Source organism: Puma concolor, chromosome A2 (genome assembly GCF_028749965.1).
Source record: "Puma concolor isolate L17-30 chromosome A2, mPumCon1.1.hap2, whole genome shotgun sequence".
Lineage (NCBI taxonomy): Eukaryota > Metazoa > Chordata > Mammalia > Carnivora > Felidae > Puma > Puma concolor.
The window spans coordinates 135,947,261-135,974,520 of record NC_141668.1 but is presented as its reverse complement, the minus strand read 5'-3'; the positions used below and the strand labels follow the sequence as shown (position 1 = coordinate 135,974,520).

The 27,260-nt window shown below is 38.4% G+C and overlaps 1 protein-coding gene across 2 annotated transcripts in view; it reads left to right on the top strand.

Moving 5' to 3' along the window:
* TAFA1 (TAFA chemokine like family member 1) overlaps positions 1–27,054 on the top strand; it is a 506,957-nt gene extending 479,903 nt beyond the window's left edge. For both annotated transcript variants that reach the window (XM_086697624.1, XM_025916458.2), the window contains exons 4-5: positions 19,775–19,899; positions 25,934–27,054. In XM_086697624.1, the coding sequence (XP_086553750.1) occupies positions 19,775–19,899; positions 25,934–25,951 (143 nt within the window). In that variant the 3' untranslated portion in view covers positions 25,952–27,054. The remainder of the gene's footprint in view (positions 1–19,774; positions 19,900–25,933) is intronic.
* Positions 27,055–27,260: the final 206 nt, after the last annotated feature.

Genomic DNA, 27,260 nt, shown 5'->3' with positions numbered 1-27,260 from the left:
AGGACTGAAGAAATAGACTCCATTTTTTTTTAAGTTTTAATTCCAATTCCAGTTCATTAGTATACAGTGTTATATTAGTTTCCAGTATAGAATATAGTGATTCCACACTTCCCTACAATACCCAGTGCTCATCTCAAGTTCGCTCCTTAATCCCCATCACCTATTTCACCCATCCACCGCCCCCCCCTCCCCCCCCCCCCCCCCCGCCAGACTCCACTTCTGGATGGGAGGAGAGGCAATGTCACATTGCAAAGCTCTGGACAGAGAGAAAGATTCTGTGGCCATTGCTGTGATCAGGAGAGAGGATATTAGTATCACCTGACATAAAGAGATGCTAAATAGAAAAATTAAAAATGAATCCGCATGACTAAGTCCCTAGCACAGCCAGTGCAACCATCTCCACCTTCTTCACAGATGCTCAGCCCTCAGAGTGAACTTTGGGTTTACAATGCATCCCGCTTCCAATTTAGCTAAACTTACAGATTTTTAAATCACAAAAGGAGAAGATAGGTGCCTCAAGGCACAAACTAGAATTCTGAACTTTTTGCAAATGGCTGCATCTGAAACATTGTTATATTTACGTTACTGGTTTCCTTTGATTTTCTAGCTTTCCTGACGCTGTCATTAACATGAAGTAAATCAGTTGCAAAGTGTTGGGGCTCCTGAGTTCAGTCGTAAGTGTCAAACAGTTGTGGCTCAGGTCATGATCTCACGTTTGTGAGTTTGAGCCCTATGCCAGCCTCTGCCCTGGCAGTGAGGAGCCTGTTTGGGATTCTCTCTCTCTTCCCCTCCCCCCGCTCATGCTCTGTCTCTCTCCCTCTTTCTTTCGTTAAAGAAATAGATAATTTAAAAAAAAAAAAAAACATTGCGAAGTGCCAGGGCACCTGGATGGCTCAGTTGGTTAAGTGTCTGACTTCAGGTCATGATCTTGCAGCTCGTGAGTTCGAGCCCTGCAACCGGCTCTGTGCTGACAGCTCAGAGCCTGGAGCCTGCTTCACATTCTGTGTCTCCCTCTGTCTCTGTCCCTCCCCCACTCATGCTCTGTCTCTCTCTCTCTCTCCCTCAAAATAAATAAACATTAAAAAAATTGTTTTTAATTGTGAAATGCCAGTATAGTGAGCTTTCTTTTCCCATGTATGTTAGCATTTCCTAAAAGCTTATTCTGATTGTTTAAAAAATGTGTCTGATTTTTTATCAAAGTATAACTGACATACAGTATCCTATTAGATTCAAGTGTACATTATAGTGATTCAATATTTTCATACATTATAAAATGATCCCCATAATTAAGTCTAGTTATCATCTGTCACCATACAAAGTTGTGACAATATTATTGACTATATTTCCTATGCTGTACATTACCTGACTTGTTTGTTGTACAACTGGAAGCTTGTACCACTCAATTCCCTTTACCCATTTTGCCACCCGCCCATCTCTTTCCCGCTGGTAACCAGCTGTGTGTTTCCTGTATCTAGGTGTCTGTTTCTGTCTTGTGTTTTTGTTTGGTTTAGATTTTAGATTTAAGTGAAATCATGTAGTATTTGTCTTTCTCTACCTGACTTATTTCCCTCAGCATAGTACCCTCCCTGTCCATCCATGGAATTGTCAATGGCAAGATTTCATTCTTTGTTATGACTGCTATTCCATAGTATATATACCACATCTTTATTCACTTATCCATCAGTGAACATTTAAGTTGCTTTTATATCTTTGTTATTATAAAGAATGCTGCAATAAACATGGGGGTGCATACATTTCCTCAGATCAGTGTTTTCTTTTCTTTCTTTTCTGGGGGGGGGGGGGGGGGTGTGTGTGTATGTATGTATGTGTGTGTGTGGATAAACACCCAGAAGTAGAATTGCTGAATTATATGGTAGTTCTCATTTTTAATTTTTTGACGAATCTCCATAGTGTTTTCACAGTCACTGCACCAATTTATATTCCCACCAGCAGTGCACTAGGGTACTTTTTCTCTACATCCTTGCCAGAGCTTGTTGTTTCTTATCTTTGGAGACTGGCCATTCTTACTTGTGTGAGGTGATTTCTCATTGAGGTTTTCATTTGCATTTCCCTGAAGATTAATAATGTTGAGCATCTTTTCCTGTGCTTATTGGCCATCTGTAGTCTTCTTTGGAAAAATGTCTATTCAAGCCTTCTGCCCATTTTTTAATTGGTTGTTTGTTGGGGGGGGTTGATATTAAGTTATATAAGTTTTTTTATGTATTTTGGATACTAACTCCTTATTAGATGCATAATTTGCAAATATTAACCCCCATTCAGTACATTACCTTTTTGCTGATGGTTTTCTTTGCTATATGGAAGTTTTTTAGTTCAATGTAGTCCCATTTGTTTATTTTAGCTTTCAATTGCCCTTGCCTGAGATGACTGATCCAAAAAAATTATTGCTCAGAATCCTATCAAAGCACTTACTGCCTGTTATCTTCCAGGATTTTTATGGTTTTAGGTCGTATGTTCAAAAGGCTCTAAAGCCTTTCGAATTATTTTTAATGTTTATTTATTTTTGAAAGAAAGACAGAGTGCAAGCACAGGAGGGACAGAGAGAGAGGGAGACACAGAATCTGAAACATATTCCAGGCTCTGAGCTGTCAGCACAAAACCCAGTGCAGGGCTCGAACCCGCAAACTATGAGATCATGACCTGAGCCGAAGTTGGACGCTTAACCGGCTGAGTCACCCAGGTGCCCCCCTTTTTGAATTTTTTTATGTATGGTATAAGATAGTGTTCCAGTTTCATTCTTTTTCATGTAGCTGTCCAGGTTTCTCACCACCATTTTTTTTAAGAGACTGCCTTTTCTGCATTGTATAATCTAGCATCCTTTATCATAGATTAAGTGACCATATATTCGTGAGTTTATATATGGGTTCTCAGACCTATGTATCTGTTTACATGCTGTACCATACTGTTTTGATTACTGCAGCTTTGTAGTATAATTTGAAGGGAGCATGATACCTCAAGTTTTGTTCTTCTTCCTCAAGATGACTTTGGCTATTCTTGGTCTTCTGTGGTTCCATACAAATTTTAGGATTCTTTGTTATAGATCTGAGAAAAATGCTATTGGTTTTTTGTTGGGGATAGCATTAAACCTACAGAATGCTTTGCTTAGTATGGACCTTTTGACAATATTAATTCTTCCCATCCATGACCACAGTCTTTCTTTCCATTTATTTGTGTTGCTTTCAATTTCTTTCATCAGTATCTTAGAGTTTTCAGAGAACAGGTCTCATACGTCCTTGGTTACGTGTATTCCAAGGTATTTTATTCTTTTTGATGCAATTGTAAATAAGATTTTTTTTTCTTAATTTTTCTTTCTGATACCTATTTGTTAGTGTATGGAGACACAACTGGTATATGTATGTCAATTTTGTATCTTGTTACTTTACTGAATTCATTTATTAGTACTAGTAGATTGTTGGTAGAATCTTGGGCTTTCTATATAAAGGGTTATGTCATCTGCAAATAGTAACAGTTTTACTTCTTCCTTTCTAATTTGGTAACGTTTTTTTAAAGTTTATTTATTTTTGAGAGAGAGAGAGAGAGCACACGTGCATAAGTGGGAGAGGGGCAAAGAGAGAGGAAAAGAGAGAATCCCAAGCAGGCTCTGCACTGTTACTTGTTAGCATGGAGTCTGATATGGGATTTATTCTCAGGAACCCTGAGATTATGACCTGAGCCGAAATCAAATGTCAGATGCGTGACCAACTGAGCCACCCAGGCGCCCCCCCACCCCAATTTGGTGACTTTTATGTCTTTTTCTTGCCTAGTTTCTCTGTCTAGGACTTCCAGTACTATGTTGAATACATGTGGCTAGATTGGGCCTCCTTGTCTTATTCCCAGTCTTAAAGAAAAAGATTTTGGCTTTTCACTATTGACTATGAAGTTAGCTGTGAGTTTCTCACGTATGGTCTTTGTTATGTTGAGGTACATTCCTTCTATACCCACTTCCTTGAGAGTTTTTACCATAAATGGACGTTGAATTTTGTTAAACAGTTTTTCCTGCATCTGTTGAGATGATTAAATGATTGTTATCCTTTATTTTGTTAATAGAGTGTATCATGTTAATGGAGCCATATTTACATCCCTGGAATAAATCCCACTTGGTCATGTTGTATGATCCTTTTCATTTATTATTAAATTTGGCTTGCTACTATTTTGTTGAGGAATTTTGCATCCGCTGCATAGTGGCCTATGATTTTCTTTTGTGTGTGTTTCTTTGTCTGGTTGTGATATCAGGCTAACACTGGCTTCATAAAAAGAGTTTGGAAGTATTCCTTCCTCTTTAATTTTTTGGGGAGGATAATTTGAGAAGAATCAGTAGTGACTTTTATGCAACTGTTTAGTAGAATTTACCTGTGAACCATCTGGTCCTGGACATTTGTTTTGGGGGAGTTTTAAAATTACTGATTCGGTTTCATTATTTGTAATCTGTCTATTCAAATATCTTTTTCTTCATCATTCAGTTTTGGCTTGTGTGTTTCTAGAAACATTCCTTTTTTGAGATTTCCCGTGTGTTGGCTTATAATTTTTCATAACAATCTCCTATAATCCTTTGTATTTCTGTGGTATCAGTTGTAACTACTCCTCATCATTTCTGATTTTATTAATTTAGGCCTTCTCTTTTTTTCCTGATGAGTCAGAGTAGAGGTTTACTTATTTTGTTAACTTTTCAGAACCAGCTTTTAGTTCCATTAATCTTCTCTGTTGCTTTTTTTCTCTATTTATTTTAATTTCTGTTCTGATCTTTATTATTTCCTTCCTCTTACTTTGACTTTTGTTTGTTCTTTTTCTAGTTCCTATATGTGTAAATTTAGATTGTTTACTTGGGATTTCTCTTATTCTTGATGTGGACCTATATTGCTTTGAATTTCCCTTTTAGTATTTTCCCTTTTTTGCTGCATCCCACACATTTTGGAAAGCTGTGGTTCCATTGTCATTTATTTCAAGGTAATTTTTTATCTCCTCTTTGATTTCTTCAATAACCCATTGGTTGTTCAGTAACATGTTGTTTAGTCTCCATGTGATTGTGTTTTTTCCATCATTCTTCTTATAGTTGATTTCCAGTTTCGTACTGTCACGATCAGAAATGACACTGGATATTATTTTAATTTTTTGAAGTTGAGACTTGTTTTGTGGCCTAACATGATCTGTCTTGTAGAATCTTCCATGTGCATTTGAGAAGAATGTGTATTCTGCAGTTTGGGGATAGAACATTCTATATATATCTATCAAGTCCATCTGGTCTCATGTGTTTTTTAAGGCCAATGTTTCCTTATTTATTTTCTGTCTGGATGATGTATCCATTCATGTGAGTGGGTTGTTAAAGTCTCCACTATTATTGTATTACTATCAATTTGCCCCCTTATGTCTGCTCACACTTGCTTTATATATTTAGGTGCTCCTGTGTTGGTTATATAAATATTTACACATGTTACATCTTTTTCATGAATTGACCTCTTTACCGTTTTGTAATGCCTTTCTTTGTCTTTTGTTACAGTCTTTGTTTTAAAGTCTATTTTTCTGATGTCAATAGTGCTACTCAGGCTGTCTTTTTGTTTTCATTTGTATAGGATATAATTTTCCATCCTTTCACTATCAATCTGTGTGTGTCTTTAGATCTAAAGTAAGTCTCTTGTAGACAGCATATAAATTAGCCTTTTTTTTTTATTCATTCAGTCACCATATGTTTTTTGATTGGAGCATTTAGTCCATTTATTTTTAAATTTTTTTTCAACGTTTTATTTATTTTTGGGACAGAGAGAGACAGAGCACGAACGGGGGAGGGGCAGAGAGAGAGGGAGACACAGAATCGGAAACAGGCTCCAGGCTCTGAGCCATCAGCCCAGAGCCTGACGCGGGGCTCGAACTCACGGAGCACGAGATCGTGACCTGGCTGAAGTCGGATGCTTAACCGACTGCGCCACCCAGGCGCCCCTAGTCCATTTATTTTTAAATTAATTATTGATAGGTATATACTTACGGTTATTTTATTAATATTGTTTTCTGGCTGTCTTTGTAGTTTTTATCTGTTCCTTTCTTCTTTTCTTGGTCTCTTCCCTTGTGATTTGGTATTTTTCTTTAGTTTTGTGTTTGTATTCATTTCTTTTTATTACCTGTGTAGCCAGTGTAGGGTTTTGATTGTGGTTACCTGAGGTTCATATATATTGACCTGTATGTATACAGCAGTCTATTTTAAACTGATAGTTGCTTAAGTTTAAACACGTTGTAAAGCCACAACATAACTACATGAAGGTGTAGCAAATTTTGTATTTTAACCTTTATCCCAACTTTTTAAGTAGCTGACTCAGTACCTTTACTATATATCTGCCTGTATTAGTAAGATTTTTTTTCTTTGATGTTTTCTTATTTTTAGTGAATTGTCGTTTCTGCTTAAAGAAGACCCTTTAACATGTAAGTCTGGTGTAGTGATGAACTTTAGTTTTTACTTGTCTGGGGAACTCTTTGTCTCTCCTTTAATTTTGAATGATAACTTTGCCGGGTAGTGTATTCTTGGTTGTAAGTTTTTCCTTTTCAGTACTTTAAATATACCATGCTGGTCCCTTCTGGACCGCAAAATTTCTTCTGAAAATTCTGCTGGTAGTCTTATGGGATTTCCCTTATATGCGACTATTTGTTTTACTCTTGCTGCCTTTAAGATTCTTTCTTTATCTTTAAATTTTGCCATTTTTATTATAATGTGTCTTTTTTTTTTTTTTTTTAACATTTATTTATTTTGGGGACAGAGAGAGACAGAGCATGAATGGGGGAGGGGCAGAGAGAGAGGGAGACACAGAATCGGAAACAGGCTCCAGGCTCTGAGCCATCAGCCCAGAGCCTGACGCGGGGCTCGAACTCACGGAGCACGAGATCGTGACCTGGCTGAAGTCGGACGCTTAACCGACTGTGCCACCCAGGCGCCCCTATAATGTGTCTTGATATGGATCTATTTAGATTTTCTTGTTTGAGACTCTGTATTTTCTGGACCTGGATGTCTGTTTCCTTCCCCAAGTCAGACAAATTTCAGCCATTATTTCTTAAAATAAGGTTTCTGCCCCTTTCTCTTTTTCTTTTCATCTGAGAGCCCTAAAAAGTGGATGATAATACCCTTGATGTTGTCTCAGGGGTCCCTTAAACTAACTTCATTTTTCAAAACTCTTTTTATCTTTTTGCTGTTCTGATTGGATGATTTTTTCTTACCTTGTCTTCCAGATTGTTGATCCATTCTTCTGTATCATCTAATCTCTTGTTGATTCTCTCTCTATATATATAGACACACACACACATATGTATACATATGTATACATATGTATATATATATATACATATATATATATATTTCTTTTTATTTCACTGACAATATTCTTCAACTCTGACTGGTTTTCTCATATTATTTAACTCTTTATTGAAGTTCTCATTGTGTTCCCCACTCTTGGGTGAGTTCAGTGAGCATCCTTATGACCCTGACTTTGAATTCTCTATCAGGTAAATTACTTCTGATTCATTATGGTTTTCTTCTGGAGTTTTATCTTGTTCTTTCACTTGAAACATACTTCTCTGTCTCCTCATTTTGTTTGACTTCTATTTGTTTCTCTTAGTTACGTGGAACAACTACCTCTCCCTGTCTTGAAGGAGTGGCCTCATGTAGGAACCTTCACTATATAGATTTCATGTGCTGACAGCTTTGACAGACCTCCTGGAGCTGGAGCAGGTGTGGGCCAGGGAAGTCCCAAGGTGCACCACACCAGGGCCACCCTGGTGGGTGGCTGAAGCTCCTGTGGGTGTCAAAATGGGTCCTGGGACAGGATACAACAGAGCAACTTTGGTGGGACATTTGCAGGAGATTCCCAGGGCTTTCCATGCCAGTGGCACCTTGGTAGAATGGCTGGAGCTGGGGTGAGCTGGGGACTTGGGGCTCTCTGGTTTGCCTTGGAAGGCTGGCTAGGGTACCAAGACCCATGCTATCAAGGCAGAGGGGAAACGTAGAAAGTGGAGTTTGCCAGTGCCTCCCCCTCCAGAGAGAGTTCTAGCAGTTCCCCACCTTTGTCTAAGGCTAAGGCTAATAAATGGATTGCCTTCACCTATAGTCCAGCTGCCTTTGAAACTATTTTTTTTTTCCATTGTGTCCCAGGGCAGGCCAGTCAGTGCACTGGCCTCTCAGTGATATCCTTTCCTAGCTTAGATCATCATAGTGGGAGTGGGATTCCCATCATTACCATGTCTCTATCTATCCTGCCCTCCTCTATGTGGTGCCTCTATTGTTTGTGTGCAAAAGCTATTCCGTCAGCCCTCGATTCTTCTTCAGGAGGAATTGCAGCATATGTAGGTTTAGATTTGGTGTGCCCGTGGAAGGAGGTGAGTTCCAGGTCTTCGCATTCTGCCATCTCGGTCACAGCTTCAAAGTGTTTGGTATTACTGGAACTAAATGTTTAGGAATCGGGACCTTAAGATTTCTTATTTCCTCTTCTACTTTAAAACTCATATGTGACAGCTCTGGTTTGCTTTTGTGTCACTCAGACTGCCTATATCAAGTGGTGCTAAGCATAGAGTAGACAGCCTATAAATATTTTCTGATAAGGAAAGTTGAATTCTTCCAAACCATTCAGACAATTCCACACAAATAACCATGCTAGTTGTGTGGTATCTGTAGAGGAAAATAAAACATTGATTCTTATTTCCCAGTTCTCAAGGGGTTGGCAAATGAATGCACATGCTAAAGAGGTTTGGGGCAGTTCTTCTCAATTACAAAAATATTCAGTTATCAAATTATTTTGCCATTTCAAACACGTACACACGAATCACATTAGATCCGAGAGTGTTCTATGATCAAAGTTTACACATTTCATCCTCACATGAAAGGTAGGTTATGTTTTCTGAAGTTAAATTAATTATAATACACCTGAAGGTATTCAGAGTCTCCCACAGAGACTGCATGAGCATAATCGCATTAGAGCATATTGTTCTCTTACTTTAGCATACATCTATGAGACAGGCAGAGAAAGCATAGAGAGCCACAGGCTTTTCATCCAGGACTCACCCCTCCCAAGGTTTCCATGTTCTCAGTTGTAATTTACTCAACCACCCATGACATCCTAATAAAATAAGAGAAACAACGTGTCTTGTTCAATTCCCCATGATTTGGCTTCTAAGGCAATAGGTGAGTTCAGGGTTAGAGACACCTCTCTCCTACTTGCTATCAATTTTTATAGATCTGAAGAGACCTAAGAGGTTTTATGTGCCCTGTCCCTTTTCCCTTGTCTGAAGTCTCCATCATTGCCAAGAGCATCTCCCTGGGAGTTTGAACTTTCCTTTAATCTAATCCATTTAGAAAATGACTCACAATTTATTGAATAAAGTAGAGAAAATTGATACCTTTTCATTAGGCTGACAAAGTCTTTTTCACTGTTGGCATCTGAAATGTGTTTTCTATTTAAATTTTATTTATATCAATCTTCTCTAGTGGGAGCAAGATTAAAATGAAGGACCTTACAATCGGCGTACAACTTTCCCATTACTGCCAAGATCGCAAGCCCTAGCTTTGCAAAGGGACTTGATGCCAAGAATTTTCTGGGAATAATTTAATATTTGGGATCAGTTGCAAAGTGGAATCAACCAAAAGTGATATGTTAATGTATCAATAACAGTAAACGTGGTTACTTTACATACAAAAAGAGGAAAATGTACTTAACTGACATTATTTTATTCTGGTAAATCTGTAGCAATTTTAGCAAAAACTGTATTATAGAATTTAATAATAACCTCGCAAAGTACTTCTCCAAATTGGGAAAATACTTGTATACAAATATATTCCTCCAGTGAGCCATTTCTATTGGAAGAACACAGAGAGCTAGCACTCAAAAGATCTATACATGTGCATGTGGCTTAAAAGTTGCATATGTATCTTTTTTATTCTGATTTTCACTTTGACTTAAAATACAGAGACATTTTGGAGTTCTTCTCCACAACCACATCCAGCGCCCCCGTTCTGTTACCATGAAAGTTAAAGGATCAGACAGCAACGGTGACCACAGGGAAGCCAAACTTCAAAGGGACCAACATAAATGCCTATTTTATTCTGAAATAGCAAGGTTCTCCATCTGAGTTTGCTAAGCCTAAGGTGTACGTGCGTAGTAAAGACATCCCATTTTTCAGGGACTGCCAAGAAATATCAAATTATAAGGTGCGCCTGGGTGGCTCAGTCGGTTAAGCATCTGACTTCGGCTCAGGTCATGATCTCATGGTTCGTGAGTTCGAGCCCTGCATCGGGCTCCGTGCTGACAGATCCGAGCCTGGAGCCTGCTTCGGATTTTGTGTCTCCCTCGCTCTCCGCCCCTCCCCCGTTCATGCTCTGTGTCTATCCGTCTCAAAAATAAATAAACGTTAAAAAAAATGTTTTTAAAGAAATATCAAATTACACTAAGGAATGCAGATTTTTTTGTTGTCCTTTTTTTGTATTGGTGTAGAGCCTTCACTGTTTGACCTCATTATTCTCTCCTCACTTGTTATAGCCCTCTTGGTTAGATTTCTTTAAGGACAAATTGAGACTTTGTTGTCATTGTTGCTATTCTACTATTTTAGGTCTATTCTATAGATAGTCAACATGGAATATGAAGACTGACAGTAGGCTGCGTTCACTAGCTAGCTAAGAATGTGTTTCTGTAACCCCAAAAGATAAGTAAATGCTTATCTTCACTAAATACTTCACTAAAATCGTCAAGAATTCTAATCTGGTTGATACAGCCTTGCAGAGAAATGGGTACTTATGGTGAGAAACAGTGTTAGTACAGTTTCTCCGAAGGACAACTTGACAATTTATGTATCACAAGTGCTGAACATTTTTTTTTTTTTTACCTCGGGACTCAGAAACTCCACTTCTTGGAATTTTCCCTCGGCAAATAATTAAATATATTTGCAAAGATATGTGTGCAAGGGTGTTGATATAAGCATCTTTACTAATAGCAAACCGTCAACCAACCAACAACAAAAAAGAAAAATTTCTAACACTGAGGGATTGGCTAAATAAGATGCACTAAGGAGCATTATGTGGGCCTTAAAATAATGCATTTCATTTTTATAGACATAGGAAACTGTTTATGATTCCATGGTTAGGTGTTGAAGAAGGGTGGCAGGCAGTATGTGTGGAATGATCTTACTTTTATTAATAAAATTATCCTAGTTAGTATATGCATTTATTCAACCATTTAAAAAATACATATTGATGACCTGTTCTGTGACAAATATCCAGGTAAAGTAACAATGTCATGTGAATGCAGGGAGTAATGAGGAAAATCAAAGCAGGCGATAAGGGGAAAGAGTCAGGGTCAAGCGAGTGTGGATTATTTTAGGTAAATTATCAAGAGAGGCCACTCTAAAACAAAACAAACAAAACAAAACACAACACAGTTGAATTGTGGCTTATGAACTGGGGTTAATGGCAGTTTGGGGAGAACATTCCCTGGACAGAGGGTGAGCCAAATCAGAAAAGAGATTTACAGATTTGCAAAAGAGGTAGAGGGGCAGAGAGGTTGATACAGATGGAGGGTGGGGGTGGGGCTGGTAGAAAAATACATGGTCGGAGAGAGAGGAAGAGCCAAGTAACATGGGACTTTGAAGGGCAGAGTAAGCAATGTGGAATTTATTCCATGTGCTGGAAACCTTTGGAGAGTGTTAAGCAGAGGAATGATAGGAAATGATTTGCATTTTAAAAGATCACGCTGGATGCTGTGTCAAGAATAATCAGAGAGAAATTCTGGAAAAAACATACCCATATGTAGCAGTCTACTTCTGCCTAATGTGATAATGTTTATTTTCCTTTTGCTAATTATCTGTATGCTTTGAGTTTTAGAAAAGAATATCTATTACTTTTAAAAATTAGGGAGGAAAGGGGTGCCTGGGTGGCTCAGTTGATTGAGCATCTGACTTTGGCTCAGGTCATGACGTCTTTGTTTGTGAGTTCAAACCCCACACCCAACTCGCTACTGTCACTCAGCATGGAGCCCGCTTTGGATCCTCTGTCCCCCTTTCTCTGCCCCTCTCACTCGTGCTCCCTCTCAAAAACAATTAAAAAACTAGGAAAAGGAAAGGTTTCTATGGTTGGCAAAAAGAAGAACATCAGAATGCGTGTGTCTCCACAGAATTACACATCACACTTTACCATAAACCTCAGAGTTGCTCTTAAATGTTTTAAACATAGAATGTTAAGTTTGAGAACACAGGAATGTTCAGTAGAAAATTTATTTAATAACCATGATTCTTTGCGTTCCTTCTTAAACTTAAAGTTAGGTATACACACAAATGAAAAAACAGAGCTAGAGTTAATTTTACAATAAAACCACTGATTTAGTGAAAGCCTACCACCATCCAGTGTTTGATTTATAAGTGAACGCAAGGATAGAGTCATCATGTATTGAAAGTGCAGGCCAAGCCGGGAACTCCAGCCTTGGTGTCTGTAGCCCACAAAGAAGAGTATCAGTACTGGTAAGAATTAGGAGCACTCCCTTGAGTGGACAAAAAGTCTCTGCGTATTCCTTGTTACCGGAGCAGATAGTTTTTTTCAAAGCAGTACGAACTGCACCCCTACGGTCTGATAAGACAGCTTGGAACAGCCCAGGACAAGTAAAAGATTTCTTTACATTTTGTGTTTTATCTTGAAATTCCCCTGAAGCTAGGCGTCTGCCTCACAACATGTATAATTGTTTGCTTTACTATGGAAACAATTTTGCTGATGACTTAGTTATTAAATTACTTCATCAAGGAAGACCTTTATTTGTTTTTTTTTTTTTTTCGGTGAGCGTAGTGCCCATTCCCTACCTCCCTTTCATGTGGCTGCCATCACTTTGTAGGTCTTTTTCTGACTTTTTGTTGTTGTTTGTTTGTTTATTCATTTGTTTGGTTGTTTAGATGCCACATATGAGTGAAATCATATGGTATTTGTCTTTCTTAGTCTGACTTAATTCCCCGAGCATAATACTCTCTAGGTCCATCCATGTTGTTGGGAATGTCAAGATCTTACTCCTTTTATTGCTGTATAAAACTGAATGAGAGAAGATATTGAAACTGATATAGCTAATAAGGGGTTAATATCCAAAATATATAAAAAGCTGACTCAGCTCAACACTCAAAAACCAAACAATCTCATTGAAAAGTGGCAGAGGACTCGAAAAACATGTTTCCAAAAAAGACATGTGGATGCAAACAGACACATGAAAAGATACTCAACATCACTCATCATCAGGGAAATGCAGATGAAAATCACAATGAGATATCACCTCACACCTGTCAGAAAGGTTTTTTTTTTAAAAAAAGAAAGAACAAGTATTGTCAAAGATGTGGAGAAGAAGGAACCATCATGCACGGTTGATGGGAATGTAAATTGATACAGCTACTGTGGAAAAGAGTATGGAGGTTCCCACACAATGATCGAATAATTCCACTACTGGATATTTACCCAAAGAAAATGATAACACTAACTTGAAAAGATATATGCACCCCTATGTTTAATGAGGATTTGTCTTACTACCATCACCCTGACAATCCAAATCAGATCCACTCGTTAGTTTCCCTAGTACCTTTTTCATAATTTGTCACTCTGTATTATCCCACCATTATATTTAGTATCTCCCACAACAGACTGTAAGCCACTTTAGGGTAGGCTAGGAAATGCGTCTGTCTTATGTCTACTTATGTCGTTCACGGCAGTCAATGAATAAAAGATCATTTTTGTCTTCAAACACCTTCAAGGAAGATAAAATTGCCCCAGTTTGAAAAACCCTGGAATAGAATTCGTAGAAGGAAAGCAATGCTCATCACTCATCATTAATTTCATGTGTGCCTCTGAAATATATTGTAGATGCTACTAATAAATACAGCCTAATTAGTAAAAAACTGGATATAAGCATCCCACAATTCATACAAGCTTCCGTTAAAGATCAGGCATTAACTCTCTGTGAAGGTAATTGGATGGATGCATACATAGCTCGATAAGGACACATGGATAAATAACAGTAATAACTGCCATCTGTTGCATATAAAGTTTATCATGTGTTACACCGAGATCCTGATCTCCTCTAAAATTTACTGTAACCAGTTGTGATTTTGTTTAAGTGCTTTTATAACTCAATAACCTGCCACTTGACCTAAGAGACTTTCCAAAGCCATGCTGTCCAGAAGTGGTGGCGTTAGTTAGGATTCACACCCAGGTCCCTCTGTCACATACCCAAGAGCTTAGAGTCTTAACCATTACATGATGCGTCTGCCCTGGAGCTTATCCTTAAATGTGGGCTCACAGGAAAGAGGGAGTTGGGCATGGCTGCAGGCAACAGTATTCAATGCCTTTAACTTTCTGTTTACTTTGATAAAGACAGTAACACAGAGGGAGCCACTGCACGTCTTTTGAAGAAGAGCATTGTAGCAGCTGTTCCAACAACCTGTGCGAAAAGGAAGGCGGGAGAGCTGTCCCAGCCTTCTAATGGAGTTCCAGCCATTGCCTAAATTGCATGACAGGTTGCACAAAAATGAGCCTGGAAATTTGTCTTGATTGATGTACTTATAATGTACTTCTGGGAACATGAATGCAATCATATGTTCAACCATTTAATTTATGCTCAAACTCTCATAAGTCATAGAAGCAAGCTGGGTGTTTGGCATAATATCGAAGAACAATGGTTTACTCTCTCACTTTGTGAAGAACTGTGTTTCTGTTTTGGAGTGATTTTATTCTTTAGAGTCATAAAAATGATGATGCCGATGATAATAATAGCTAATATTTATCAAACATTTATTGAATGCCAGATACGCTGCTAAGTGCTTTGAATGCATTTTCTCATGGCATCCTCACCATCCTTTGATAGAAGCATGATTTTTTTTCTTTTTCTCTTTCATTTTTTTATTCATTCAATCATAAATTGCAAACCTGCCTTGAGTTACCATGTCCCATTCAAAGACGAACGCAATATGATCCCTGCCCTCAAGAAGCACACTGCCTGGTGAATAGACAGGCACACGAGCTAATAATTCAAGTGCGGTGTGGTTAAGGTTACGGCTAACATAGTTGAGTTATTGCTATATGGTTTCCTCAGTTGTTCCTAACATCGCTTTCAGCTCTGCCCTTCTTCACAGTTCTGGAGGAGGCATCCAAAAGCAAGACCTATCCCTTCTCTTTGAATGCACCTGTGCTCATGTGGCATTTCAGCTACTTTCTTCTTCCTCCTTCCATCTTGGACATCACTGCCAAATCCATCTTCCCCCAGACACCCGTTAATCATGTCTTCCCTTTGCTCACAGAATCTAGAATATTCAGTGACTTGCCATTCCTTTGAGGGGGGAGGGAAGCCTGAGCTTCATGCTTTCAAGAACTTCCACAATCTTATTAAGATGTTCCCTTCCCACTCCCAGCGTGAGCCTATTCTTCCTGCACAATAACGTGCTTCCTGCCAGAGGAGCACTTTGCTCATTTACACCTCCTTACCATAACACATGCCAAAATGCCAATAGTGCCCATAGAGAGAGAAACCTTGAGCTAAGTCATAAGCTCTCAGGGCAGGAACTATGTCATGTTCATCATTTTATCCATGCCACTAAGCCACATAGTCCTTTGGCTGCAGAAAGTGCCCAAAGAACACTTATTAAATTGAGACCCAAACATTGTTTATTGAAATGATAAAAAGGGACTTTGACTCTTTAATAAGATAATGTATATTTGCTGTATTTATTAACTCCGTTGCTTATCAGTACCTTGTTCTCTTTACGTGGTAAGATACCCCAAAGTAAACACAATAACAGCAACAGAAGGACTTCTCTATTTAAGACTTCTCACTGAAAATTGGATTGAGTCTCCTTTCACAGTCTCTCTGTTTTGCTCTGCAGCAACATGATGATATAAGGATGAAATCAAAACTCATGATTAAAGTAGCTTTAGTAATTTTAAGAATCTTTCAAGGAAAATGAACATTCTTGACCAAGTTGAAGATCAGATATTTTCCTGAACATGATCCAGTAAGAGAGCGAATTCCAAACCCCAGGGTTAAAAGGGACCTTTAAGAGCCTCTCTCCTAATCATCATAGATAAGAGAGAGTTGGTTTTTGCAGCTCATATTTAATTAACTCTGTTCTTCTAGGGGATAAAAAGTCCTCACAGAAGTTATATGTCTACCTCACAAGTTTCTTGTGGCTTCAAAAATTATTCACTACTGAGACTTTCTGTTAAAATGCTGTAAGGAATAAAATCAAGCAATATGGAGCTCTGTCTAGGAAGAAACAAATATGATATAAACTAGCTATTACGCAACTTATTTTTATGTTAACTTAATTTTATGAGAAACTACATGTTTTGTATTTTCCTCAAGCGTTTGTATTTATATGAATTTTTCTTCAATAATAAGACATCAGAGAGAATTCATTCCTTCACTCAGCAATCATATGTTTCTTAAGAGTTCTCTGAATCCTGAACACAAAACTATCATAAGTTAGCACTATAATGATGAAAAACAAGGATTTTGTCATTAAGCAGGCCTGCACGTAGTGTTAATTCCTACACTTCCTACCTGTGTAAGCTTGGCCAAGTTTTTTAACTTCTCTGAGCTTCATTTTTTTTTTTCATCCATACAATGGGTTCATAATAATACCCACCGTTAGGATTGCTCTGAAGATTAAGATAATACATTTAAAATTTTTTTTAACATTTATTTATTTTTGAGAAACAGAGAGAGGCAGAGTGTGAGCAGGGGAGGGGCAGAGAGAGAGGGAGACACAGAATTGGAAGCAGGCTGCAGGCTCCAAGCTGTCAGCACAGAGCCCGACACAGGCCCGAAGTCACAAATCGTGAGATCATGACCTGAGCCAAGTCGGTCGCTCAGCTCAACCGGATGACCCACCCAGGCGCCCCTAAGATCATACATTTTGAAGTACCTAACACAGAAACCCAGAAGAGGCCATCAAAAATGTCCATTATCATTTTTATTATTGCACTGACCATTGTAATTCAAGATATTTAGAATTATTTGTGCTGCATTTTTCTTATTATAGGTATCTCCATAAGAAAAATTATAAAGCCAGTTAAGTTGCATTAATATTGCATTTATTGATTAAATCTAATCGATCATTCCTCTTTCAATAATCTGAAGGTTTTAGGTGACTTCCAGTATGGGAGGAGAGAGCACAATTTGTAAATCCTCTCTGTGAATTTTTTTTGAAAATATTGCAGGAAATACGAGTATATGAAAAAATTAGGGGAAAAGACTATAGTTTGACCTAGAAGATGATGTGAAACATATCAGAATGACCATGTAATGCATAAATCAAAAGCAAAATCAGTCTAATAGCATCTTTAGAAAAGCAACCCTGGAAGAATGAACTAGATGCCAATAAACCAGAGGGTAACGTCAAAGCATCCAACTCTGTTAAGGAGAAGCAAGTGTAATAGGAATTTTTAGAGATTACAGGCCAGTCTGGGGATGTTTTTATTCTTAGAAAGGCTTTCCTTTTTCCCTTTGAGTCAGTGGACCTTTACTCCTTTGAATTAAAGGTGATCTGTGGGTTTTGAGACGCATTCTTTTTCCTATTGTCTACATTTTCATTTAGAAGACATTAATGCTTAAGACACAGAAACTGCTTTGTTAGCTAACAACAGAGTAGGTCAGCTCTGAGAGGGCAGAGAGCAACCTCAAGAAGAAGGAACAGCATCCTTTAGAAGAAAGTAGAGATGCTAAAGCTGACCCCACTGGCAGTTGTTCATTATTTGTGTGCCTCTGTGGGGAAAAAAAAAAAAAAAAGTCACAAACCCTAAATGGAAGACTGTCTGGAAAGGCAATTTCCCCTCGGAGCTAAGATCAGAGGCTTTCCATTCTTGTTGGTGTCGATTCAGGGCAGCAATAGTGAAATATTAGGTGGGATTTCAGGGGACAAGTGTGGCAAATGTCACCAGCCTGTTGCTGCCTGAGTGCTAACCGAAAGGACACTTCCGATTCTAGGCTCTCAATAAACACTGCCAAACCCTGGCTTTTATCTTAGGTTACTGGAAGCTTTGCAATTTATTTTTGTTCCCTTTTCAACGCTGCATGTGTTTTTCTTGCTGCCAAAGTACATGCTTCTCTCATTTAACATCGTCACCTATTAATTCACCTAAATGAGGTCTCTTTTACCCGTGACTGGAATCTTCCCTTATTCCACATGCTCATAGAGAACCCTGCTATTGAAAAGAAAGACGCTCTTAACTCTCATAATCATTTTGTACCCTGTGGAGAATTTGTGTCTTCTGTTACTACGCCATGTTTTACCAAAATATCACGTTGTCTTGCATATGGATGGACTATTTAGGAGATTTTACTTCCTATACTTGCGTGCTATATTCCAATGGAGATGCATTTTATGTGGTTCATTCTGGTCCGCACATAAGGTATAAATCAAGCAGAGGCAAAATTACCCTTGCAAAATTCCTTAAATTGACCCGATAATGGAGTAGACATGATTTTGCATATAAGATCAAATTTTGCAATCCATACGCTGGCTTCCAGAGGAAGGAAAGTCCAAAGTAAGGGTAGTGTAGAAAGAAGAAAACTTGAATATGGGCAGACATCCGGATGTTTAAACCATTCTGTTTTTAAATTAGCAATCTAATCCCTCTCTCCCACTGGGGACTTATAATGTACTCCTGCTTTGCTTCGGGATTTACTTCGTTCCATTTTAATAAGAATCCTCTGTGATGTTAACAGATGTCATCTGGCCTCTTTGTCATTGTGAGAAGGAAACATCAAGGTGGGGACTCCCCTCCGGCAGGTGTAAGAGGCTGAAGGCCAGTATCTCTAGAACTAGGGTTCTAGTCCAGTGTGAAAACAGGCAATCAGAAAGCACCACACAAGAACCACTGGCAGACGTTTTAAGAATTTCGAATGGCAGAAATAATTCTTCGCTCATGAAGGCAGTAAGGAAGATGTGGAGCTCCTTGACTTGGGTGCAGTGCATTCAGTTGCTATTTCATACAATCTTAAAATAAAAACCAGACTGTGCTATAAATACATCCACTCAGTTCATCCCCAGCTTCCCGTTGTGGTCATCTTTGATATCACCCTGCAAAATAGGGCTTTTTTTTATCAGAGGCTCAACTTTGGAAAGTTCAACCCACCTCATATCAAACATCAACAGGAAATGCAGCTGACATGAATATACCTGTGATTGTAAACAAATACTTCTTTTTATTAATACCCTTGGTTTTTATTTTGCAGGCTTTCTTTTATGGTTCCAGTCATTTCATTTTTTTTTTTTTTTCCTGTTGGTAGGCCTTTGAAATTCTCAAAGAAGGCCCGAGGCTGGGGGATGAGCCCTAATGCCGAGGCTGGGGGATGAGCCCTAATGCCGGGTGGATAAACTGGCCTTTCTGAAGGAATAGCTCTATCATTCTGAAGGGCAGTTACTACTTTTGTCCCCTTCCCTGAAAAGAAAGAGTAAAAGGTCCTCGGTTTGTGAAAACATAAAGTTTTCTCCAGAGAGTATACCTCCCAATGCATAGATTTTCATCTTTCAGGGTACGAGGGTGATTTTTGACAAACTGTTGCTTGATAAAACCATAAAAGTAGAAAATTAGATTTGCTCTGTAAGACCGGTAAATGAAAATATTACTTTTCTTCATAACGAATTCTTAGCCGGCCCTAGAAGGCTCAAGAGAAAGTAGCGTGCTTCAAAGAGAATGAACACCTACAGAGGGTCACGTCACTGGTGCCCACGTTGTTTGGATGAATTGCAAACACACTTGTTTCCTGTTTTTGCACAGCCTCCATAGTGATTGGGAAATGGTGGTGTGAGATGGAGCCTTGTCTAGAAGGAGAAGAATGTAAAACGCTACCTGATAATTCCGGTTGGATGTGCGCTACAGGCAATAAAATTAAGACCACAAGAGTAAGTGTATTTCTTTCAAATATCTCATGCATGTTACCAACCATACCGTGTTGCCTTTGAGTTGTACAACAGCATCCAGGGAAGCTTTGAACAGGAGATAAGAAGACCTTTTCCCTGACAGAAAACATTCTTAACTGTTCATATCAGTGTCCATCCAGCAACAAGAAGTTAGACATGGAACTTGACTTTTCCCTGCTGAGCAGTTTAGCGTTTGTGTGACTGGGTCACAAATAAAGCTGGATTAGCATAGCCAAAAGAAAGAAGAACGGTAAAGCAATTAGTCGCATAATTCAGCCAACTACTACGGTGCTCAAAATAGATAAGAAAATAAGAGTCCTGCCTAATTTGTCCAGATGGTTTGCGGAAGAGGGCTGCGTTTAAGTACAGCCATTGTTCTACATGTTCTTTAAAAGAATTATTTGATGATCTTTTAAATGAGTGAAAAGTTTTTGTGATGTGAATTATCATTCCTTGGTTTCTGTGGTAAAATAAGGAGCTATGTTCAAAATACATAACAACCTATATGGTGAGGCCATCCAACCCATGAGAATTGGTATCATGTTGCCAGAGCAGTTTGGAAAAGCCCAGGTAGGATAGCCATTGGCCCTGTAGATAATAGATCATGGGAAGGTAGGGGAGTCCTAAAGAGGGCAGGGTAGACAGGGTAGTTCAGAGCACTTAAGACAGTATTTATTCAAATGTAGTACAGGGGCGCCTGGGTGGCGCAGTCGGTTAAGTATCCGACTTCAGCCAGGTCACGATCTCGCGGTCCGTGAGTTCGAGCCCTGCGTCGGGCTCTGGGCTGATGGCTCAGAGACTGGAGCCTGTTTCCGATTCTGTGTCTCCCTCTCTCTCTGCCCCTCCCCCGTTCATGCTCTGTCTCTCTCTGTCCCAAAAATAAATAAAAAACGTTGAAAAAAAGATTTAAAAAAAAAATACAAATGTAGTACAATATTTTAATTACATAATTACAATCATGTCAATATTTTAATAACTAGTGTGGTTTTATGTATGTATATCATGTGGCTCTCAGCCCTGTTGCGTGTATATGTGTTTTAATGTACTGGGTATTGTTGAAAGCCAGATCCACCAGTTACAAATCCCAACATGCTGAACTTGTAGCCTTCCAAAAGGGTGACTCGAATTTAAAAGGGCATCTCTAATTCCCACCCCTATATAATGAGTCTTAAATTGATCTTTGTTCTCAGCATTATCTTCTCAAGAAAAAACATTGGTACTGGCAGCCTCGTGATATGGAAAACATAATATCTTATAAAACATATCTTTCATACATAAGATAAGTGGAGACTCTTCTGCATATCCAATTTCATTGCCTATATTGACTGCATTAAGCAGTAAATTGTTATACCTCATTGGCTTGTGGCCAAGAGAGGTTCCTGAACCATCCTAGCTTGTTAACATGCATTCATGCACCTGAGGTGCTCAGCTTGGATTATCATATTTCACTTCAAAGAAACAGCCTCAGGAGAGATTATTCAAAAATGAACCCAGTTCATGACACTTACCTCCAGAAACCATCTTCATTAACTGATGGAGAGTGGATTTCATATTTCCCTTTGGTTACATTTTGCCTGAAACTAATTTTACAAAACAATCTGAAGACGCCCTTCCAAGTCAGTTTTCAGATACTCTGAATTATCATCAGTATGATTGGAATTCGATCACCATTGTTTAAAACAGGTTGCTGATGTATTTTCTGCCAAAACTCTATTTCCTCTTCCAAATGATAACTGATCTCCCTTTATTGAATATAAACCCTGATCTTATGGTTCCTCCAGACCTGAAACTCAGTCAAGAATAAGAATACAAGTCAAATTACTTCAGGATTTGAGTATGTGAGATTCCAAGGGTACTAACTAGGAGACTCTTTGGAAAATAGAATATAAATAAACAAAACACAGAAATTGTTAATGCTACTTTTTATGACGGTGTAACACTCTTTTTTTTTTTTTTTTTTTTTTTTTTTTGGCCTCTGTAGAGTATATTTTAAAACACTGTAAGTACATCCTAGACATTTTCTTTCCTCACAGAAGTACAGTGCAGGTCTGATCACAATAATAGAGGCTGGAGCACAGCCTCTGTGTTTGCTACTGTCCTGGGTGGGCTGAATGCAACCCGACAGTTGAGTGTACAAGAGAAATAAATCGCCCATGCAGTTGGTTTGAAAGCAGAGGATGTACCTGTTCTGATATGTGCATCCATTTCAAGCGAGGAAATAAGAGGTTGCTCTACAGTCGTGTGAGCAACACATCACTCAACTAATAAATCTCAACTCTGTCTTTAGAGAAGGAAAAGAAAACACTAAGCTGTACTTTTTACACCTTGAGAGGACTCAGACATTACTACTGACTTAAATTTTCTCCCCACTTCCTTACAAAGAAATTCACAGTGAAATAAGCACTTTTAAACACAAAGGCACCAATTAACTTCAGCTGATACATACAGGAGCTTTCCATTCTGTATAAATGGCAGGCCAACACCAGTCCTTAGATCATAGGCTCCAAAATAGGTTTTATATTAATTTTTCTAGTATGCCCTATGTGTTTTTCCCTGTCAGAGTGTAAATATGCCTATACACTTCAAGTATTGACTCTGGCAGTTTAACTTTCAAAACAGTTTAATAAACAGATGTACTTTAATTGTGAGTCATAGGTTTTCAATGTTCTACTCTTATTTAAGAGGTAATCTTTAGGATAAAAAATTCAAGTTCTTCTCAAAGAGGAAAAATTTTTTTAAATCACCTCTTTGGTTCTTACATATAAGACTGATTCAAAGAGAGTGGTCTCAGTAAAAAAAAAAAAAACAAAAAAAAACCAAAAACACAAAAGAAACATCCCCAGATAGTTAATGGCAACTGCGAGTTTCCGTCCGTCATACTGTTATTTTTTAAAAGTAACGCCAATATGAAGATATTTGCAAGATAGAGTCCTAAGATGTCATTTTCCCTATGTAGGTGTTTTCAAAACCTTCCTATTATGAATTACTTCCCAAATAATCACCCTGAGTCAAAATTCTCAGCAGTCTGTGCAATGTAGATAAACAAAAGATGTTTCAAAGTGTGATCTAATTCAAAGTTGCATGGTGCTCATTTTTTAAGGATGGTGGAGAGTAGAAATTCATTGTTTGATTTAAAGGACCAGGCAGCCCAGAATATGAACTAGCCAGGACAACAGGCCACAGTCTGAAGGAGAACCTTGGGGAAACTAGATCTGGGTGACAGTATAACCTACAGAAGGCAGGAGAAAAGATAAGTAGAATGAGGCATAGGCTTCCCTTTCAGGAGACTGGAGAGAATAAGTCTTAGGAAAGAGGAAGCTTCCTGAATGTCATTTTACGGAAAGAAGGTAGTCACCCTTGAGAAGTTTTCCAAAACCCAGCATGGGGTACAATAAAGCTGGTGCCAGAAACCCTCCTGGGAAGAAGCCTGGTACATCTGGGTGAAGTTTCATGGCTAAATTTTAAACTACACCTGCTCGACCATTGCTTCAGTTGTTTCGTCGAATTACTTTGTTGGTAGTTTGTGGCAAGACAAACCAATCCAGATATTCACAAGAGGTAGTTTCCTATGGTTTTACATAAATATTGGTTTATTTTTTTTCTTTAAACGTAACATAAGTTTGAGGCGCCCCTGGTGGCTCAGGTCATGGGATCCAGCCCCATGTCAGCCTCCATGCAGGGCGTGGAGCCTGCTTAAGACTTTCTCTCTCTCTCCTTCTGCCCCTGTCCCCTGCTCGCATGTTCTCTCCCTCAAAAATAGAAACAAAAATAAAAACATTTCTAAAAACAAACAAAAAAAAACGCATAAGTTTGAAAGTTGGGGGCACTGTTGGGAAATTGGCTCTGCAGATTTTGAATTTGCACTCTCCATAATCAGATGAGCTAATTCCCTATAATCAATATTATATTTAATGTATATGAAATAATAATACATAATATGCTATAATATAGTACATATTAAAAAAATAAGCTAGGGATGCTGTATCTAATGCATTCAGGAAGAAATGTATACTCTGTGTATTCAAGAATAATGCTTTAATTTATAAAGACAGACTTCGCCCCAGAGGAAATAAGTTGTTTGACAATGCTGTAATAATTCACATATAAAAAGGGAACATTGGCTTTGGGGGACATAACAAGGCAGGGAAGGAAATGAGGAGAAAACCAAAGTCACTAGGAAGGCAAAATTAACAGGTTAAAATAGTAGAACATAATCTGGTATAATACCTGGGAACTTATCAAGCAACTTTGGATTTCCTTCAACCCAATATGTTAGTGTCTTTCAGACTCCTGGGAAAATGAACAGTTAGATATATACAACATAGAGTCAAGTTCCATTCCCTAAAAGGCCGTGTTAGACTGCCCATCTCACCACAATGGCTGTCCAGCCAAATTGATGTTTCACACAAATGCACTACTGTCATTTGCCCACACTCACCTGGGCCCATTCTCCTAACAGTGACTCTGACCTCACATATTTCCATCCATTCTCATCAGCCAGTGTTTTTTATATCACAGAAGGGCAAACTTCCAGCTGTGACACATCCCAGCTTCATCACTCAAAATTCCATCAGGTGTCAAGGGTTATAAAAGCCTTTACAATCCTGATGTTCAGACCATTTTGTATGAACTAGCTTTAAGAGAGAAGAGTAGGAGGGAAAGTGTGGATTTGGAAATTTCCAGAAAGAAAAACAAATCAATTTATGCCATCACAATTGCCCCTGGGTCCAAGTGAACTCATCCATTTCTTTGGCCAATAAATATATTTAAGCCTCTGCTCTGTAAAGTTAATGTGTGAAGGTCTTGGGATGTGATGACCAACCTCCTGTTCTTACATGGAGGATAGGGCCTAAGGTTGGGTAGCGCGGGGTAGAGATGGTAAGTTGATAGAGATAAAAGAAAGGCAACCCATTTCAGTTTTGTAAATGTCACTTTCTCCCTCCTTTTGGTGAAAAATAAGACAGTGGAAACAGGAGGTGATATACATTATCAGAATGTAGGAAACCGAGGTTTGGAAGAATCTGTCATTTCTAAGGAGAGGATAAAAAAAATAATAAGTGTGTGAAGATTTCTTACACATGCTGCCCATGGCACAACCAACTTTTGAAAGGCAACTTTATTACTATTCCTATCCAACCTTAAAATCTTTTAATGGACTCCACCCCTGGACCCAGAACACTCAATTTCTAAGACTATAAAGAACCAAGAGATTATGAAGAAAAATGCCTATTCCTAGAACTCTAAAGTAGAACCTTCAACTCTATTAGAATCATCATTTCTGCCCTAAACCAGTGACACTCTGTGCATGTATCCTGTTGAATGTTAGAGTCTTTGGGCCATATTCAAATAGATTAAATGGCATCATTAGTTATAGGAGTATGCTCTTGGTTACTCTTGAATACTATGTCACTGAGAGGGAGAATTCCTCAACCTGCAAAGCCCTCCTGTGTTCCTAAGAAAATGTGTTCGAACCTTGGCAGTGACTTTACCTTATGGCCACCCCTCTACCTGTCACAGCAAGCCAGCTTGACAAGGTCATGGAATGACCTACTCAGTTCAAATTCTCATCAGACATAGGACTAACTACATAACTTGAAGGGCCCAGTACAAAAATGAAAACATGGCGTCTCTCATTTAAAAATTAGTAATAATTTCAAGACTTCAATAGAAGATCATTAAATGAAGTGTGGGGCCCTTTCCAGCACAGGGCTCTGTGCAAATGCATATGTGACATGCTCATGAAGCCAATCATCGTTATTCATTGCTCCAAGAGTCCATTTCCTCGGTTGTGGCAAAATACCTTTAATGAACTAATAAAAATATGATGGCCTGTCAGTGTGCTTTTTTATCACCATTTGAGAACTACGGTTGTAGACTAACATTTTTGGCTTCAGATCACTTGAAAGAAGCCACATACTAAAAATTCAAGATGTCCTCATTTTCTGCCTAGTCACCTTTCTTTATGCCTTCATTTTGTTCTTTTCTCCCTGAAATTTCTTTCTTTCTTTGGTTTCAGATTCACCCAAGAACCTAATGGAAGCATTTGTTATAGTAGCAAAGGAAAACCACCTCTGCAGAAAACACATTTTAAGAATTTAAAACATCTTACACATTACAAGCCAAATGGATTTCTTATTTGCACTTTGACTGGTTACCAGAAAATCACAGTGCTTTTACTGTGTGTCATGAAGTATCCTATAGTGAGAAGACCCTGCATTTTTGGCAACACCATGGAAAGTGGGTTTAAAAAAAGGGTTTTCTCCGTGAAAATTTTGGGGATTACGAAGAACGATCAACTATCTTCTAATTTGGATCTATAGTTACTTTGTACCATTTTAAATATATGTATATATATAATATTTTGAAATATTATATATTCTCTTCAAGAAATGAACAATACCACAGTTTGAGGCGGCTGGTGTACCTCTTTGAGTTTGGATGTCTTGTTTTGTTTTGTTGCATTTCTTTTTCTCTTGGCGAGGAAGACATGTGCCCTTCTGAAATTTCAACATGGCACTCACGCTGGAAGGCCAGCTACAGGTGGACTCCTGGAATCTGAGGCATCGTAACAATACTGAATCGAGAGCTTCCTTCTGTTTCTACCAGATGGCCCAAGGAAGCACATCGTCCTGTTTTATTGCTTTCTACCCTGTGCAATATTAGCATGCAAGCTTGGCTTACATAACCATACTTTATATTCAATTGATATATAATAACCATCCTAACCTCTTCCAGGAAAGTATTTTTAGAACTACTAGCTTTCCACAGATAAGAAAAATAAGAATTCTTGAGGGAGCTGCTCCACCGTGCTATTAAGACTCTGGCAAAATTATGGTAGAATACAGGTCCCTGTATTAATAAGTTCTGTAAATACAATGTCTTAAGGCTTTGTATAGCTGTCCTAGACTGCAGAAATGTCCTCCAATGAAATCCAAAGTCTGGCATCATTAAGTACATAGTGCTGTAGCAACAAGTCTTATCATGGTACCTCTTTCTATGTTTGATTTGCTTTTTTCATGAGTATTCAAATCTCTTCTGGTGAGATAGGAAGACCATTAAAGCAATTAGGTTTCAAAATGATCTATGTGACCAAATGCTGGACAGCCCTATTAAAGTGGTAAATAACTTCTTTCTAAACCTACTTGTCCTCTTTATTTGCCATTTATTTTTCCTGAGTCAGTTTTAGCCAAATCCACAGAACACCCTGCTTAGAGACTCGTAGTCACCCAGAATTTTTCCATGACGTCTTTGCTACAATCGCAGCCAATATTTCCAACCCCAGTATTCTGAAAATCAGAAATTCATTACTATGACTGCTGTGTTCTCAGCCAGCAAGATTAAAT